Genomic DNA, 19,472 nt, shown 5'->3' with positions numbered 1-19,472 from the left:
TGCATGAGGAACAACTTCAACTCCACTCTGTAAAACGTCAATATTGCTGAAGAGCCGTAACCTAACCTGAAGCTACCCGAAGAAAAGACAATATTCTAAAAAAATAATTAATAAATAAACGAAACTGTACGAAACATAATCTACTCGGCGGTCGCTCGTCTGTTGAAAGAAGTAATGAAAACTCGAGCGAAATCCACAGAAAGCTTCCTAACTAAATCTGAAGAATTGATGTCACCATACTTTCACAACAGTACTTGTAGATATCAAGCTGTTTTTTCCTGCCCCAAATTGTATCGGGAAGATGCGATAATGACAATGCGATGTAGAGCTGTGAAGCACAAACTATAAAAATCAGTGCTTCGTAACAGTATTGTGCCGAACGCAGTAGCGATCATGATTATGTGTCGACATTAAAACAAACCGTCTGTTCTTCGAAGAAAAAGTATGGCTTGTGTCTTAAATTTATATATATGAAAGTGAATGGATTTGAGTAACTCCGATTCAGAGAAAACATCATCATTGCGCGTACCGGCCCCGGGCTGATATTTCAGCAAAGCTTAGGCAGCCAGCGTTAACGCACGTGGCGACGCAGTCTCTCCACATTTGCGAATCTACTTCGTTCACCTAACGGCTGAGCTTATAATATTTCTAATTGGACAAAGTCTTGAGACCATGCTCTCGCAGATCACAGCTGCAAAAGGCCACAAAAGCGCTGCTGCGATTTCTGAAGACTGCCGCACTAAGCGACTGTCTTTGATACAGGGCAGAGAACTGCCACTACGTTGGCGACATCAACACTAGGTAGACTTTATTTCCTTATCATGACTTTTTCCTCCCCTTTCATTAGTTCAGGCTAGCCAACCGCGCTCGGTCCTGGTTAACCTCCCTGCCTTTCATATATCCTTCTCTCTCTCTCTCTCTCTCTCTCTCTCTCTCTCTCTCTCTCTAATATTGTCAATCTCCGATTATTGAACTGTAGTATATTGAGTTCCCCAGAAACTCGGACTGTATATGCCAGAATTTCCGCTTCATGTCGCACGATAAGAAGTCTGACGTTAGCGATAGCTCGAAATATTGCACAGCACATTTTCACGGCATCGACAGTCTAAGCTTGGCTGCAGCCCGGCTGCAGACAAAGCCATCCCTGCATACGCCCATGTGCGCGTGAGCTGTGCGCCCAGCTTACGAATTATCGTTCAACGAGAACTTCTTTTTCATTCCGTAAGAGTTAACCACTGTTCTGATGTTAGAGCAACTTGCTCAACAGTAGAATAAGTGCTCATTTAAGAAATGAAAACATGGCCCTTGAACTTTACTAAATCCGCTAAATGTATGTAAGTGCACTCGTTTTATTGCGATTTCAGAATCATTTTACGAAAAATGTCCATACTACAGACTTCGCCAATTTGTCCACGATATTTGGGAAGCACTACTTGGTTTAATTGAAACTAGGGCAAATTGCGGCCCTTGCACGCACAAGAATTACTCAGATTTTCTTTCTGCTACGCATCAAAATATTAAGAAATTTACACACGGTACAGCCACAGGAAGCACTCATTAATTGGTGACAATGAAGACGTTCACTGCTGTAGCACGTACACCAATGGGACCCAAAATCGTACGTTACGCCCCGTTCCTTAGGAAGTACAAATGGCTGCAATTGCTGACACTTCGTAGCGCTACAAGCCTCAGAATTCGCAAGGCGTGTGCCACTCCTTCATTTCTGTTTATCCTTGATGTAGCACTCAAGGTATTTTCGCTGTAAATGACACCGGTACCCAATCTGCTCGGCAACGGGCATTCTCTGGGAATTTGCGAACAGGTTTTGAGCTCAGTCTCACAGCACACAAAGTTTCCTATCATGAAGGGCTCGCTGCTGCCCGCGCCCCTTTCTGCAACTGGCACTCGACCAGATCTTGACGTCATCGAAGCACAGGTGTCCTGCAGGGGCTCGAACAGTTCACGTGACGCGATCAGACTCGGAGCGGACACGCTGGTTGGAAACCATCTTCCAGACCACGAAGTAGCCTGCCTGGGCCAGCAGGGTGACCAGGTACTTGTCGCTCTGCAGGAACCGAACGCACGTCACGGGGGACGAGCTGATCTTCTGCTCCGTGAAGCCCGCCTGCGAGGACAATGCAAGTGGCACTCACTGCCTGCACCGCAGCACGCCTGTGAGAAAGCGCTGCCACTCGTTCCATACATGTGGCCCAATGGCTGCGCCTTCACGTGTCCAATGACGCACGCACTATAGGCACAGCTTCAAATCAAATCAAATCTTTATTTCCACCATGTACATTAGAGATGGAGGACAAAGGGAAAAAGCTGCCATCAGGCGGCTTGACGAGTCCGCAGCCCCACGTAATGAGCGGCGTTTGGGCATCAGCAATGAAAAACAGTCAACAAACAAATGTAAACACTTGATCAGTGCAGAAAAAAAGTTAAACACAATCATTCGAACACATTGAAACAAACGAATAAATAAATAAATAAATAAATAAATAAATAAATAAATAAATAAATAAATAAATAAATGCCAGGATAAGTAAATCAGTTTTCTTCTTCTGCAAACATATATCTAAGTTTAGCAGTGGAACAAATAAATAAGTCAAGATTAGTAGATAACAGTTTAACAGTGATGGCAAAGGATAACATAGACGTTCCATGCCAAAGGTCAAGCGGGGTGCAACAACTTTCCAATATTCTCCATGTCTGGTAGCATAATAGTGCTCATTTTTTTCTAATTGTGCCAGTTTACCTAGGTTAGGTATGTTATATCTCACTTCATATTTAATTCTAGTACTTAAACGATAGAGCTATAATTTATGAGCCGTTATAATATGCGCTCTATGGCAAAAACCTGCAGTTGTTGCATTAAAATCATCATTGTACACGTGGCGTAAGTATCATTTCTGCATAACGTAAATTTTTTGTAGGTTCGAAAATGTAGTTGTACCCCAGACAAGTTCGCAGTAGTTAACATGTGAATAGAAAAGAGAATTATAAATAAGTATTTTCAGTTTTGCAGAAAGAATGTATCTGAGACGACCAATTATTCCAGTTATTCGAACAAGGTTGGTTACTAGTGAGTTCACATGGGATTCCCAGGACATGTGTGCAGTAAATGTCACACCGAGGCATTTAAAATGGTCAACGATATCTACAGGATGCGAGTTTAAAATAATATCGGCATGAGGAGGGACTGGCTTATTTTTGGCCCGAAAGATCACTGCTTTTGTTTTATTTTCGTTAATCTTCATAGAGTTATAGGAGGACCAATGTTGTAGCTGAACTATAGTATCATTACAATTAGACATCAGGGGATCGAAGTTATCACCAGAAAAAATATGGTAGTGTCATCTGCATATATAATAAATTTCGCATTCTGATTATTATTAACAATATAATTTATATATAGGTCAAATAGCAAGGGCCCCAATATCCTGCCTTGTGGGACACCTCAATGCAGTGGAAAAACTTGTGATCGTGAATTATTGATTAGGACAACTTGTCGCCGATGGGATAAATATGACCGCTGTAAACGTAACCCACACCCACGTATACCATAAATATACAACTTATCTAGCGAAACTTCATTATTCACCAAGTCAAAAGCCTTGGAGAAGTCGACAAATAAGCCACTCACTATTTTCTTGCTTTCAAATTGTGTTAAAATATGTTCCTTTTGGTGAAGCAAGGCTAGTTCTGTTGACATGTTCTTCCGGAACCTAAATTGGTGAGGTGTTAATACATTAGAGCTTTCAGCGAAGTTCAAGACCCAAGTGAATTATTTTCTCGAAAGCCTTTGAAAAAAATGGCAAGACAGATACCCGTCGGTAATTACCCAAGTCATTTCGATTTCCCTTTTTAAAGAGCACTACTACTTTGGCAATTTGCATTTTTACTGGAAATCTTGATGTAGACAGACAGGTATTAAATATATTCGCAAGGACTGGGGCAATTACGTCTTCGACATATTTAACAGGTTTTATTTGAATTTCGTTGATATCTCTATTGCTGCTGAGATGCTCTTGCCCCACTACAAATAGTGAGACGTGTCCGCGTCGGCTCCCGCTTTATGGGCAGTTTTGACCGGATTTTTCTCTCTTTGGTGCCTGATTCTGTGCTAAACGGATCCGCGAAGTTACACGCTACACCGGGATATAGGACATTTTTCAGTGAGTGGACTGTGCTTGATTTTACGGCCTTTCTCGTCTAGACTACGCCGCCGGAGGTGTTAACCCTTATCACCGAACCCGCCGTGCTCGTGGGCCGCGCCGGCTCCCCGGCCGCCTGACGCTTTTGTCATAATTGAATACGCTGTGGAAGGCGAAGATATTGCTCCGGAAGACGTCTCGGAGGATGCTGGCTGGAAAATTAACACCCAGAGGAATTCTACGACCAAGCCAAAGCTGTCATACGACGGCAACGCTGTTAGCCCTAACGGCGGGCCGGGACCCAAGAACGGCAAATTCAGTCCAAACTCACCTGCTAGCGTCAAGAACGGTATTATCCTTCGCGGTGAAATGCCTCTGCTGCCAAAAAATTATGTCAAGATTATCATCAGGATTAGGGGAGGTATGAATATTGCTAAAATTTGTGCGGCCGCGGTGGCTGATGCCATCACGGCTGCTGCTTGCATAGACGAGGTAAAGCGAGAAGCAGACACGATCTGCCCCAATTATCAGCAGAATATTGTGGTGGTTAGCACGCCGGAAGAAGAAAATGCTGCGAAGTACGCGAGGATCAAGAATTTATGCATTGCTGGGCACATGCATGAAGTTGCGGCATATCGTGCGGCGCGCTGCATGAAACGTGCCATGGAATCATAAGAAATGCTCCTCTCAGCGAGGCACCCGAAGCGCTAAGTCGCAAGGTTGTTAACCCGCGTAATCCCCTGGCCCTGGCGGCAAAAGCATCAAGGAGTTGGGTGCGGTCATCATCGCCTTCGATGGATACAAGGTGCCCAACTACGTTCGTTATGGTAACGCGCTGGTTAGGTGCACGCTTTACCGCAAGCAGATTGATGTTTGTTATGCTTGTGGAAAGCTGGCGCATCGCGCTGACGTCTGCCCCTCGCCGGAAGAAGTCATTTGCAGGGGCTGCGGGTTAAACAAATCCCGGTGAGGCCCACCGGTGTACGCCCAAGTGTGAACTGTGTGGAGGCGAGCATATCATGGCTTCAAGGAGTGCCAGCAGCGGTTCCGTACCCCATATGTGGTCCGGCGCCGTCGTTTTGAGCGGGCTATGGCGGATATTAAGGTGGAGGATAAAGAGAAGGGAGGCTTCAGGTACAACGAAAGCCAGTTCCCGACGTTGGGGAAGACGCTGGAGACTGGGCAAGGACAAGATCGTGGGCGTCGACGTTCAAGATCAAGGAGACCAGGTAGAGCATCTCGCAGCCGCTCCGGTGGCCGTTCTGCAGGAGCAGATCGGCGTCTAAGGTGCGCTTCGGACTGGACGGACAGTTGGGAACTGAGACTGCGCGTGGCCCCAATGGGACTGCGGGACAGGGTGTGCGCAAGAGTGGTGTGTTGCAGGGTCTACAAGGCAAGGGTCCCAGTGGAGCGGCCAGTGGTACTACATGGGCGGAGCGCACAAGTGCTCGAACGGAGATGCCTAGTTTGGTAAGGCCAGAGCAAAGCAAGAATGAGGCGAGATTCAAGATGCTAGAACAGGAAAACGCAGAGTTGAGAGAAATGTTGAGGTTGCTTAGGGCGGAAATCTCGGCCTTTAAGGGCGTGGCAGGATCTGCACCGGCCGAGAGGGCAATGCCTGAGCCCATAGAGAGCATGGATTTTGCTGATGTAGGTTTGGCTAGAGGGTCGCGCCCCTCAAAGAGGAAGGCGATGACTCATGAGGCAGAGCCCGCGTCGAGGAAGCTGAGATCTGAGGTGAAGGAGATGCCGTCGAGTGTTGTAGATAGTGTTAAGCAGGTCAACGATGGTCTGGCGCAGCTGAATACGTGTCTCACAGAGTCGCTAGGCTCGATCGATGGGAGGTTCAAGGAGCTGCAATGTAGAATAGAGGTGTTCCAAAACAAATCCAGTCTGAGTGCCTCTCCCCTTCTTAGGTCGGGATCTCAGTCTGCTGGTTCCTCAACAGGGAAGTTCCAGGTTCAGCAAGATGGCTCGCAGCAACTGCTTCAACATGGCGCGACAAAATGAGGCTTTTTGCGTGTGGCAATGGAACTGTAGGGGGTATGCTCGTAAACGGGCGCCTCTACAGCAGTATATTCGCGCGTGTAAGGGTATGCCGCAGGCTATTCTACTGCAGGAGACAATGACGGAAGAAGTTTCTCTGACTGGCTACCGAACCGTCTTCGGCGCATCCAAAGCTCAGGGGACCTGCATTCTGTTGGATAGCAAACGGACGCAGGTGGTCCATAATCTTAAGATACCTTTCAGTTCCCTGGAATATGTCATGATTGAGATGATTCCTAACCGGGTGAACAAGAGAAGCGTGTTTATTCTGAACGTGTATAATGCTCCGAAGGACAGGGTGCAGAGATCCAAGCTGCTTCTGCAGAAGGCTGCTAAGCTTGCCGGGGACCATCCGCTGACCGTGGCTGGAGATTTTAATGCTCCGCATCACGTGTGGGGTTACAAGCATGACACCGTTAAAGGGAGAGACCTTTGGCAGAACGCTGCGGAGTTTGATCTTACGCTTGTCACTGACCCTGCCTTTCCGACACGTATAAGGACGTCGACGTGTAGAGATACTACCCCTGACCTCTGCTTTGAAAAGAACGCGGCCAAGCCTAGTTGGGGCAATCTTGCCGAAGACCTAGGTAGTGACCATTATATTTACCAAGTGGTTCTTGAGGTTGAGGGTAGGCGCCCTAGGACGTTAACGTTTGTAGACTGGGATAAGTTTCGTGTGATCCAGGAGGAGAGAGGAGAAAGGGGGAAGGAATTCGAAGGCCTGTACCGGCCGTCCCTGGAGGATTGGGTCACCCAGGTGACCCAATCCTCCAGGGACGGGTCAAAGGATGTAAAGGAGGCTACGAAGGAGATCACTACGGATTTGGAGATGGATAGTGTTGATAGCAGGCTGGCCCATCTGATTGAAGTCAAGCGGTGTATGCTGGCTAGCTAGAAGGGGCAGCGGCTTAATCGTAGGCTGCGTAAAAAGGTTCCCGAGCTGAATAAGCTAATTGAGAAGCGCTCTAAGCTTTTGTGTAGGCAACAGTGGGATGAGGTATGCAACTCGGTGGAGGAGCAGGTGCGCAACGAGAGGTCGTGGGGCTTGCTTAAGCATTTGCTGAACGACTCCAGTACAAGAGTTAGTCAGGGGCACGTCCTTGCTGGAGCTGTACACGAAGCAGTGGGGTCTGCGCGGAGGAAGAGCTGGTTGAAAAGCTGGCTAACGAATACCTTCCTGCTGCGGACCCGGATGCTCTTCTGACGGAGCAGGCCTGCACGGGAGAGGACAACTTTTCCCTAGGCGAGGACTTTCTGTGGAAGAGGTACGCACAGTTTTGCATACCTTTAACAGCATGTCGGCTCCCGCACCGAACGGGATTTCGAACAAGCTTTTGAAGAATCTGGACCATATGTCAATCGTCCAGGAGGTTAACGCTATCTGGAAAGACGGGGTAAGCCGCCGCGGTTGCTCAGTGGCTATGGTGTTAGGCTGCTGAGCACGAGGTCGCGGGATCGAATTCCGGCCACGGCGGCCGCATTTCGATGGGGGCGAAATGCGAAAACACCCGTGTACTTAGATTTAGGTGCACGTTAAAGAACCCCAGGTGGCCGAAATTTCCGGAGTCCTCCACTACGGCGTGCCTCATAATCAGAAAGTGGTTTTGGCACGTAAAACCCCATAATTTAAATTTTTAAAGACGGGGTGGTTCCGGAGCAGTGGAAGACAGCTTTCACAGTACTGATTCCCACGGCTGGCATAGTCCTGAGCATAGATAACTTAAGGCCTATTTCGCTCACTTCATGTGTGGGCAAGGTAGCCGAGCATGCGGTGCTTAATCGGCTTACAAGGTACCTTGAGGAGAGTCAGGTCTACCCCCACACTATGATTGGTTTTCGGGCCGGGCTGTCGATTCAAGATGCAATGAAGCTCATCAAGCATCAGGTCATTGATGGAGATGGAAGGGGCGTTAAGGCCATCCTAGGGCTGGATCTGGAGAAGACTTTTGACAACGTTCGGCACTCTTAAATTCTTAAGTCCATTTCGGATCTTGGCCTCCGCGCGCTTTCATGACTATGTCAGGTCCTTCCTGTCAGGCAGGAAGGCTACCTTGAGGGTTGCGGAGCTGGAGTCAAAGACGTTAAATCTTGGGGACAGGCGCACTCCTCAGGGGGCTGTCACCTCGCCCACATTGTTCAATCTGGCCATGCTCAGATTGACCAAGTATGCAGATGACGTGACCATATGGTGTCCCGGTGGTACTGAGGGCTATATCGAAAGTGTTCTACAGGAGGCAGTAGATGTAATTGAGAATTATTTGGACCCGATGGGGTTAAGGTGCTCCCCCTCCAAGTCGGAGCTGTTACTGTACAGTCCCACTAGAAGGGGACCCAAGCCAAGGGGATGGATCCCCGTTGACCAGCTGAGCATTCAGCTTCGAACAAGAAATCGCGATCTCATACCTAGGGTAGATAAGATCAGGGTTCTGAGGATGATGATTGAGTCGAACGGCGCCAACACGCTGACGATCCAGAAGATCATTGCCAAGACAGAAAATTCGGTACGCCTAGTGAAGAGGGTGGCCAACAGGCAGACGGGGTTCAAGGAGGACAGTCTGATTAGACTTATGCACGCACTTGTATTGTGTTAGTTTACTTATGTGGCGGCCATGCACAAGTGGAAACCATCGGAGGAGAAGCTTGACACGCAGATTAGGAAGATCACGAAGAAAGTGTTGGGAGTGCCAATGTGCACCAGCACCGACCGACTTCTCCAGCTGGGAATTCATACTACCTTGGATGAGATAGCTGAGCCTCAGGAGAGGACGCAGATTGTGTGTATCCCTACGACTAGCATGGGTCGGCAGATTCTGGAAGAGTTAGGTGTTCCTCAGGAGAAGATTTCGCAGCTTCATGTCGGTATTCCCTTGAAAGTCCGTAATCGGTATCGCGTCAAGCCTGTTCCCAGGAACATGCATCCGGAGCGAAATGTGGGTAGAAGAAAGGCCAAGGGGGCTTGCCTGCTGAGACTCATTCGTGATGAGAATCAGAAGGTTGGCTTCATCGATGCTTCTTTTAACGAGGAGACGAAGGTGCTTACCATAGTTGTCGTGACAATGAGGGCAGTGTCGTTAACGCTGCTACCATTCGGACTGATAGGCCAGAGGTCGCGGAGCAAGCGGCTATTGCGCTCGCCCTGGTTGACAGGCGCAGGCCTTTTGTATATAGCGATTCAAAGACGGCCGTTAGGGCCTTTGAGAAGGGCTCGTTGGCTAAGGTTGCTTTCAAAATTATGCAGACATGTGAGATCTCTCAACACTATTTATGTTGGTTCCCTGCTCACCTTGGGATGATTGAGGGAGCCCCTCCGAATCTCAATGAGTCCGCTCATGAGGCAGCGCGAGATCTTACCCTCCGCTCTGCCCCGCGCCACGGCGTGGCGGTACTACCCGAGAACAGAGACTCTCCTTCCACATACAAGGACATCACGAAGTATTACCTTCTTAGTCGCAGGGTTTACAGTTTGCCGCATCCTAAACTAAACAGGGCTCAGGCACTTACATTACGCTTACTACAGACTGGTACTTCTCCTTGCCCACGGAGACTGAGCATGTTTTATCCGGAGACCTATGCAGAGCCTCATTGCCAAGATTCTGGTGCTTTAGCCACGGTCGAACACATGCTCTGGTCTTGCGAAAGAATTGAAGACTCGGTGATCAAGGATGCGTCCAGGTAGGAGGCTGCACTTCGCAGCCCGGTCCTGGATGAACAATTCTGGGCTGTTCAGCAGGCTCACGAGGTGGCCATGAGACTTGGCCTTCCGGTCCCGACGTGAGAGCGGCCCGCTTAGTGGTTAATTATCACTACTTGCAGTACCAAATAAAGTTTTCCATCCATCCATCCATCCATCTACTGCTGCTGTTGTTTAAATTTGTGATTATCGAAATCACTTCGTGTACTGTGACTGGCTGCAGAAATAAAGATTTATCATTCCTCATGTTCACATATTGACAGGCGTCTGGGGAACTACCCGATGTACTCACGTTTGTAAAGAAAGCATTGAAAGCATCAGCCAGATCTGCGAAACCGACATAACGCTCAATAAAGAAACAAAAATACGCCGACATGGCGTCGGGCAAGCGTGCTCGTCTCGCATCCCGGGGTCCCGGGTTCGATTGCCACCCACAGCAAATTTTTTTTCCACTTTTTTAAAGTATTTGATTTACTATGTTTGCAAGAACTTCCCTGAGAGAGTTGATGGCAAATTCGAACATTTCTGAGGTGTTTTTACGCTTTGCGCCGTCGGTAATGTTTGTTACCATCACTCGGTGGCGGCGCCGATGACGCGGGATTTCCGCGTAATGTGGCATATAATGTTTTCGCATTAATGAAATATTTTTTTATTTTGTCCGCATATTGGCGATGAGCATGGACGAGCGTTGCAAAAGAAATCGCATGCTCCGCAGCGCAGAGTCAATGGCTGTGATAAGCGGCTCTGATGCAATGGCACAGCTTCACACGACCTACGAACTCGATCATATAAGACATATTTGAAGTAGCGACCATATACGACACAATGAATGTTTACGGAAGCTATGCTAAGCGTTAGTCTTCGCTCGAACACCACTGCGCACAGCTCAGTAACTGTTGGTGTCTCTACAATGAGCAAATTTATGCACCACGTGGCGGTTCTGGTTATGCAAAAGGATAGGAAGTTGGGTGAGTTGGTAAGGTAACATATTCTTGGATTGTAGCGCGAAGGACGAGCGCCAACTCCGAACTAAATCTTTATTGAAACTATCAACTTCTAATTCGATCTTCTTATCTGTGTGTGTGTCCCATCGCACTGCAATCCAAGAATAGGTTCGGGTTATGCTGCCGGGGCATACAAAATATGGAAGTCCTATTGCGCAGCAATTTCGAGCTCTGCTTTTAGGTTTTTGCTAACTACTATTCATTGTTTTCTGTTTAAGCCAAAAAAGAAGGAGAACAAGAAAAAAGAAAAGTATGCCAAGTTTCTTGAGGGGGTGGGAAATTGGGTTTTAACCGAAAAGGGTCAGTGAAATCAAATTTAGCGGAAAGCTATGACAGCGATCGGCCCGCGGATGCTTGGTTAGGACAAGGTCATCTAGCAGCGCCTGCCGTGTCAGCAATCTTTACTTTTTTTCTCTTATTTGCTTCCATTTTACCTGTAATTGCGACGAAAACTAGATGAGAGGATAGGAGAGGGGTCGGGGTAGCTCAACTTGCTCCACCTGGTAGAATCGTACCTCAGCTTACAGTGAAGCTGTTTTTCTGGGGCAGCTGCATTAAGAACTACAGCTACCTGTAGTTATACAACTCACATACAAGGTCGCCCGCACATAACGCTTTCCAGCTCTTGAGGAGAAAATTCTTTACGAAAGCCGTAATTGAACCACAGACATGTAACTAAGCGTGCATTTTTATCATAACATTCTCCCCATTCTCATTAAATTTTAGCTCGGTAACAATTATAGTTCTCCCAAGGCAGCGGGCTAAATTATGCACTCTTCGCAAAACACAGTAAGAACGCTCCAGAGGGCTCGCATATTTAATTCATTGCAAATGCCATAATTACCTCCTACACTTTGAACTTTCCTCGCATATAACTAGCAAGCATGGTGCTTTGCATTAACCAAACGTAAGCAAGATGCTTCGTATAGCTCGCATCGAGGATGCCAGGGAAACTCCATACAAACAGCGCATAGGGTTCAATGAGGGTTAAGTAATTATTCATCAAGCTCCTAATCTAGCCAAAAAAGCTAACGTTCTGCCACACATCATGCAAAACGTGCAGCCATTGTAATTGCATCAAAAGTGAGCTCGGTGTGACGGACAATTCTCTCGGAACACTGGAAAACACAGCCTATAGCAGCAGTATAACTATAACGCTTTCGATCAGTTGCTAAATAATATTTTGCAAAGGTTTTACCTGGTCCACAGAGATTTGACTCCGCATGAAAATCTTCCATAGTCTTCCCCCAAGTTTCGCTAAATTTCATCTTGCTGGCATTTGTAGTTCGCCTAGCACAGTGAAATAAACTTTGCGCCCTTCTTAAAACACATATCTCGCTTCGATGCGCTTTATTTCTCAGACCGTATTTCGCCCACACGTTTTGAACTCCCCCTATGCAGTACTCATATCCTGCCCCTTATCCTAACCAAATATAAACAACATCCCACATTTAGTTCACCGACGATCTTGAGGAAGCTTAATATGAATATCGTGTTACGCATGAAAATGGGGGGTAAACTAAGGCTCAGTAAGAAGTTTCAAAGCTCTTAATTTAGCCAGAAACGTTACATGTTCGCCATGCATCACCACCATTTCACACAAAGTGAAATCGGTATCATGTGCAGTTCATTTAGGGCTCCGATAAACATTGCGGCTAACGGCCATATGAAAGTTTGAAGTACTGGGTCCCTAAATTTTCCTTAATATCCGTGATTATTTCAGTTCTTAAACCTTTGCCCACCAATGACTCCTAAAATTTCCTTTATTAGCTTAAAATGGCAACTTTGTGGTACATTGAGATATTTCGGAGCATTCGACAATTTTTGAATGAGGTTCGTAATACGCTTGCAAAGGTCTGAAACTCTTGAACAGGTAATTAGCTTCAGAAGCTTTAAATAACCTATACACTTCAAACTTTCGGCATATGACACTCGTAAAATGGCCTCCATTTTATTCAAATATAGAAAGCGTTCCCAATTTTGATCCTTCCTGCAGGAAAACTTTGTGAGCGTGTCGTACAGTCCCTTTAAATGGGCGGAAAACTGCAGTTTCTCAGTTTCCATTTAGTGCACAATGGCCGTTTGGGTACGTTGATAAGCGGCGTACAGCCACTGCTTCAGCTGTTTCAGCAACTCTCCCTGCGGTGTACAAGTGTCGCTCAGTACACGGGGCTATACTCGTGAAGACGTGAACAGAGCGAAGCGCCGAAAAAGAACAGAATTGAAATGAAATTATTGCATTATTAGAGCACAGATTTCTTTTCCCTCTTCCTGCTACTGTGTGGCTGCTGGCTGTAGTGATGCCGCTACAACTGGGCGCGTGCCAGTACTGGGCACACGCGAAGAATGCTCCAACCCAGAACGAGCACGTGCCGCTGGGTGCGTGCGCAAACAAACAAGCCGAGGCAGGGAGTCGGCAACAGAAAATTGATCAAGTCGGCCACAGATGAAAGAAAAACCCTGCAGCGGAAGAATCCGAATGTGGAGAAATGTGTAGCTTGTGTAAACCTAGACGTTGTTTATCGAGCATGGCACTCATTGGCAAATCAATCTGAGCTGACGTGGCAAAGCTTGCCGTGTTAAGAACGGCCAGCTGCAGTGCAAGTTTTGCCGGCCAGTTGCGACTGTGGCGGCAACTTTCCTGGAGCGTCGCTGCACACCTCTAGCCACGGCGTGACTAAGTCGACTGTGTGTGAACAATACGTGCGTCCTCGACTCTTCGTCGCTGGCGCCGAGTTTGACGAAGTCGCCATTATGACTAAACGGGCTCGGCGGACCAACTATTGTTACTGAGCCGCGGGAACGTCTAGTGACACCCCTTCCCACGCGCCGAAAAAGACGCCAGACAATGGGCGGCCGGCGGGCGCACTGCACCACGGGTAATAAATGCCCCTACGGTACCGGGTCGTCTCCTCTACGGTGCCTCGTATCCCCTACAGTGCCTCGTCTCCCCTACGGTGCCTGGTCAACTCACCTACGGTGCTTGGACGGCCGTTTCCGTCACCTGGATATCGAGGGAAGACCGAGTGTTTATAAACTGTTGTTGTGCGGCTGCTCAGGACACGCTCTCTCAAGAAGTCATGTTAGAGTGATGTACTTTCTCAAACAGTCATGTTAGACTGATGTACTTTCTCAAACAGTCATGTTAGACTGATATAAATACTGTAAATAAACCCATATTCCTCGTTCTCGATGAGAAGCAGTCCTTCGCTTCATCAACGTCCACAGCGTGGATAAGTTGGACGACGGCATGGGCCAGCTACCTTCTAATTCATGCCCGACTCCAATCTTGACAACGGATCACGAGCGATGGGATTGAGCCCCCAATCCTGACAACTGGCTGACAGCCGTGAGATGAACTTTGCGACGTGGTGCTGTGATTGCGGTGAGTGCTTGGTTCTTGCTTTGACTCTCTAGGCTTCATTTTGTGGTTGTTCTGTTTAGAACAGTAGGGAAGCTAGATTGTTGAGTTTTAGCTAGGTTGTGTTTTCCTAGCTAGATTTAGCGAGCAGGATCAAGGCAGTAACGCAGTAATCATGGAGTTAAGGAGACTGCTGAGAGACGAATTGTTGCTTGTTGGTGAGGAACTGGGCCTAGATGTACGCAAGGAAATGCTAAAATTGGAATTATTGCAGCTGATTTCCGAACAGGCCAGTGAGGAAGAAATTGAAATGGGGTTTGAACTTCTGAAAAAGAGAGAAGAACGAAAGAAAAAAGAAAGGGAGGAACGCGATAAAGATCGCGAGTTAAGAAAAATACAACTCCAACTTGAAAGCAAACGTTTGGAGTGGTCTCAAGGAAGTGAAGGGGCTCTTGGACGATCAAGTGAGGCAAAATCATACCACGTGGACAGCCTAATAAAGCCATTTGAGGTCGGGACCGACATAGGCTTGTTCCTAAGCAATTTTGAAAGGACTTGCGAGACGATGAACTTCGGTCCGAGTACATGGCCACAGCGGTTGCTGTCTATGTTGCCGTGTGAGGCGGCGGAAGTAATCGCCAGACTGAGTGCACAGGATGCATATGATTATGCAAAAGTTAAGGCTAGTCTCCTGAAGAAATACCGCCTTTTAGGCGAAGCTTTTCGGCAAAGGTTTAGGAGCACAGGCAAGAAAGATAGCGAGGGGTATCCGGAGTTTGCATACGGCTTAAAGGCCAACCTAGTCGAGTGGCTGAAAGGCGTGGAAGCGTACAACAGCAGAGACATGACCATAGAATGCATGTGTCTAGAGCAGTTTTACAAAACCATCCCCCAAGCTGTGAAACTGTGGGTGCAAGACATGTAAACAATGTAAACAATGTAAACAATGTGGAAAGGGCGTCTGAATTAGCCGAAGAGTACGCAACCCGTAGAAAGTTGAACGCCGAGGACGGAAATTGGGACGGTCGAAATGGACCACGGAAACCATTTCCGTTCAAAAGGGGTTCGCAGACTAGACGATCGGAGCCTGTAGACGTGGAGGAAAAGCCCGCAGAAAAGAGCGAAGAGAAACTTAACGGGGAAACCGCACAAAAGGAACAGAAAAGAAAATTCGAAACTTTTCGGCCGATCCGCTGTTATAAATGCGACAAATTGGGATATATAGCTGTAAACTGCGGGAAGCCTGGCGTAGTTTTTTTTCTACGTACAGGAAAAAGACGGCAATATGGAACTTTTAAGCCCGTATCTTCACGACCTGCAAGTTAATGGCAAACCATGCCGAGTGCTAAGAGACAGTGCCGCCACGATGGACATTGTCCATGCGTCTTACGTGTCGGTAGATGACTTCACCGGAGAAGTAGCATGGATCAAACAGGTTGTAGAAGAACACAGGGTGTGTCTGCCCCTGGCCAAAGTCAACATCAGTGGACCATTCGGCGAGCTAGACTGAGGCTGCAGTTTCCAAATTTTTGTCACTGCAGTACCCTTACATCTTTTCGAATCGTTCGAATCAGTTACTGCGTGACAAAGGGGTTAAACTGGGAGAGGGCATAGTACAGGCATTGACGCGAAACCAAGCCCGTAAAATCGCGTTGCTTTCGGCTGAAAATGCAGAAGCTGCTCCAGCGGAAGCAGAAAAGGGGATACCTTCCATACCCGAATCCGAGCTAGGCTCGAGGGATGAAAAATCAGTCGAGGAGAGCCTGCCAGCTGACCAGCTCATTGAGAGCGTATCACTAGAGTGTCCACGTTCAAGCCTGCAGGAAGAGCAAGCTGACGCACTCACAAGCGAGACAGGGTCGTTATTATCACCGGCCTCAAAGAACTTCGATAAGCTCTTACGTGTGGATAGAGAATCATTGGCAGCCGAGCAAAAGAATGATGAGAGCTTAGCTAAATTACATCACACAGCCAAAGAAGGCATTGCTAGGCGCAACGTGACGATACATGAGAAAGGAGGATTGTTGTATCGGCACTAAAGAGATCGAAAGGGTAGGATTTTAGATCAGCTAGTCGTACCTACTAAGTATAGGGAGGACCTTTTGAGTCTCTGTCATGGAAATGGGTGGTCCGGCCACCTAGGCATAAACAAATAAAAGGAAAGATGGCTTATGGAATACTACTGGCCTTGCTGTTTCAATGACGTAGAAAACTTTGTAAGATCATGCGACGCCTGCCAGCGCTCTGGTAAACCAGGTGAGGCATGGAAAGCTCCACTGAAGGTAGTGCCCTTAATAACAGAGCCTTTCAGACGACTTGTAATAGACATGGTAGGGCCTATTCCAACAACGAAATCGGATTACAGGTAGTTGTTTACCATGCTGTGTCCGGCTACAAAGTTTCCAGAAGCAATCCCTCTGAAAGAGCTCAGCTCCACCGAAGTAGTAGACGCGCTTTTGACAGTGTTTGCACGAGTTGGTTTTCCAGCCGAAATTCAGGCAGATCAAGGGTCAATATTCACGAGCGCACTGACTTCCACATCCTTGAAAAAGTGCGGGGTAAAGATGATACACAGTTCTGTCTATCACCCTCAGTCAAACAGTGTAGAGAGGTGGCATTCAGTACTTACGCGAGTTTTGCGTGCGCTCTATTACTAGCACAAGGAGGACTGGGAGAACTGTCTGCCGCTAACTTTGTTTCCTTTGTAAACAGTTCCACATGAAGCAGCAGGGTTCTCGTCAGCAGAACTAGTGTATGGGAGTACACTCCGTTCTCCACTGAGAATGTTAAGAGAGATGTGGGAGGAAAAAGGGGAGAGTCCAGCAGTGGTAGAATACGTGCTAAATCTGCTGGAACGGCTAAGCGCAACCCAGGAACTAGTCGAAAAGAACATGGGAGTAGCTCAAAAAGGCGCCAGACAATGGGCGGCCGGCGGGCGCTCTGCAGCTCGGGAATAAATGCCCCTACGGTGCCGGGTCATCTCCCCTACGGTGCCTGGTATCCCCTACGGTGCCTCGTCTCCCCTATGGTGCTTAGACGGCCGTTTCCGTCACCTGGGTATCGGGTGAGGACCGAGTGTTTATAAACTGCTGTTGTGCGGCTACTCAGGACACTCTCTCTCAAGCAGTCATGTTAGACTGATTTACTTTCTCAAACAGTCATGTTAGACCGATATAAATACTGTAAATAAACCCATATTCCTCGTTCTCGATGAGAAGCAGTCCTTCCCTTCTTCAACGTCCTCAGCATGGATAAGTTGGACGACGGCATGGGCCAGCTACCTTCTAATTCATGCCCGACTCCAATCTTGACAACGGATCACGAGCGATGGGATTGAACCCGCAATCATAACAGCCGGTCAATTTAATCGAGAATGGCTGTAATGATCTGTGCCATGTGAGGTCAGGCACTGCCGAGGCTCCCATTTCGCAGAAATTCCATACAGCATAACGGCGATCGTAAACAGTGATGTTTATGCTGCCGACACCTTAGTGACTTCGGCTGCAACATCGCCTGCTGTTACCGGTTTTATTTGTAGCGATCGCTGGGTCAACGGTAGTGACGTCACCTCCACGACACTGGTCATGCGAACGATACCCCCTTGTTGTTCACTTCTATCGGCCTCCCGCTATGTTCGAAAAAAGGTCAAGCAATGCGTGCACTAGTGTTCCCAACATTGTTCGTAACACTGCGCCCGAAGTCATCGAGAATTGTCACGCGGATTAAGATTCAGCTCTATTCTCTTCTCTTTCAAAACTTGATTACGAATCAATTTTTAACAAGAAAACTGGCGCAAACTGGCGCGTTTTTCACCGGGCTATGATAGCCTCAACTTGTGCGCATGCGCCTAATGCACCGTGCAGTGAGTGGGACACTGAGAGAGGACGGAGTTGCGCTATTCGAAACCCATTCCGAAGCTGCGTCTGTGCATTTATTCATTGTACTTGAATAACTTCGAGTGAACATCGGTAATTCAGTTTTTTTGTCGTTTATTTGCAACACTAAAGAACGTAATCACAGTCACGACAATGTTTTCGTTCCTTCACTAGCGCCCTAAACGTAATGAAACGCTTCAATGCTCACGAAAAAAGCCAAAGAGTACCCTTAAGAATTTGTGCTTCAATTCTGACTACTTCAGATAACTCAAAATCCTGATCATGCAGAGCTATCTCATAGAAAGTCCAGGCGGGGCCGCAAGTGCTGAAATATATTTAGTGCAGAAAACGGAATATCTTTCAAGCGGAATCCGTGCGCGCGTGTGCGGTGCGTGGTCGTCGTTGCGTTACCTTGGTGTCGGTACACGGAAACCTGAATACTCTCAGGAAGCCCGCGCGGTCGCCAGCTGCAACGACGGCCTTGTTGTGGGAACGATGACACGTCAGGTTCACGACGTCCGTCAAGTGTTCGTTGTCCCAAATTCCTGTCAGAACAAAGAAAAAGACAGTTTAAACAGCATATCCTTGCCACGCTGCACAGCTTTGAGCGAAAACGTAATCTTCCTTTCGGTGTTCATGGTCGGATGGTCCATGATTGCTTCTTGCGGCTCGCGCAATACATATGTTTAAGAAATCTGTGATTTCTTGCAGCGCGGGCACGCTGACACGGACATAGAAGGCGCATTAGACAAAACCAAGTTATGTCCGTATCGTTGTGCCTACGCTACAAAAAATTCGAAGGTGACCTACCGACAAGTTCATATATTTGCCCTCAAGACTAACAAATATTCATGCAATGGTTAAGCTGTGATGAAGCATCAACTGCAATATTAACATCATGAGCCTCATAAATGTGATTAATGTTTATACACCAGCTGTCGCATATCCCGCAGTTGTTTGTATCGCTGCTTGTCCACTTTTTTCCGAAGTGGTAATCAGATAATAACCTTACTGTAATCTCCCAATACTATGTCCTGGAATCTCGGACGGAAAACCATCATATAAGGTCTCATGCTTATCACAAGTAATCATATATTTTATCTGTTCTTACTGGCTACGATCTGGACATGTGTGTGTGCTGCAACGAATGTGACCTTAACTGCGTAGGGATTCTTCCAAAGAACTATGCAAAAAGAGAAGCAACGGAGAAGGCTGCGCACGCAAGCCTCAGTTTTGTTTACTGTCGACGAGCCAAGGCCTAATGTGCAGTCAGAAAGTTTATAAACAAGAAGCGCTGAAAAAGCTGGAGCAGATCCTGCGTTCCGCCTTTGTGCCTTT

The 19,472-nt window shown here is 47.4% G+C and overlaps 1 protein-coding gene across 4 annotated transcripts in view; it reads right to left on the bottom strand.

Moving 5' to 3' along the window:
- Positions 1–1,311: 1,311 nt before the first annotated feature.
- LOC135904559 (echinoderm microtubule-associated protein-like CG42247) overlaps positions 1,312–19,472 on the bottom strand; it is a 172,013-nt gene continuing 153,852 nt past the window's right edge. For all 4 annotated transcript variants that reach the window (XM_070534615.1, XM_065435414.1, XM_070534616.1 and 1 more), the window contains 2 exons: positions 18,546–18,679; positions 1,312–2,125 (listed from right to left, as the gene is read on the bottom strand). In XM_070534615.1, the coding sequence (XP_070390716.1) occupies positions 1,961–2,125; positions 18,546–18,679 (299 nt within the window). In that variant the 3' untranslated portion in view covers positions 1,312–1,960. The remainder of the gene's footprint in view (positions 2,126–18,545; positions 18,680–19,472) is intronic.

Source organism: Dermacentor albipictus, chromosome 2 (assembly GCF_038994185.2).
Source record: "Dermacentor albipictus isolate Rhodes 1998 colony chromosome 2, USDA_Dalb.pri_finalv2, whole genome shotgun sequence".
Taxonomy (NCBI): Eukaryota; Metazoa; Arthropoda; class Arachnida; order Ixodida; family Ixodidae; genus Dermacentor; species Dermacentor albipictus.
This window is presented reverse-complemented; position numbering and strand designations above follow the sequence as displayed.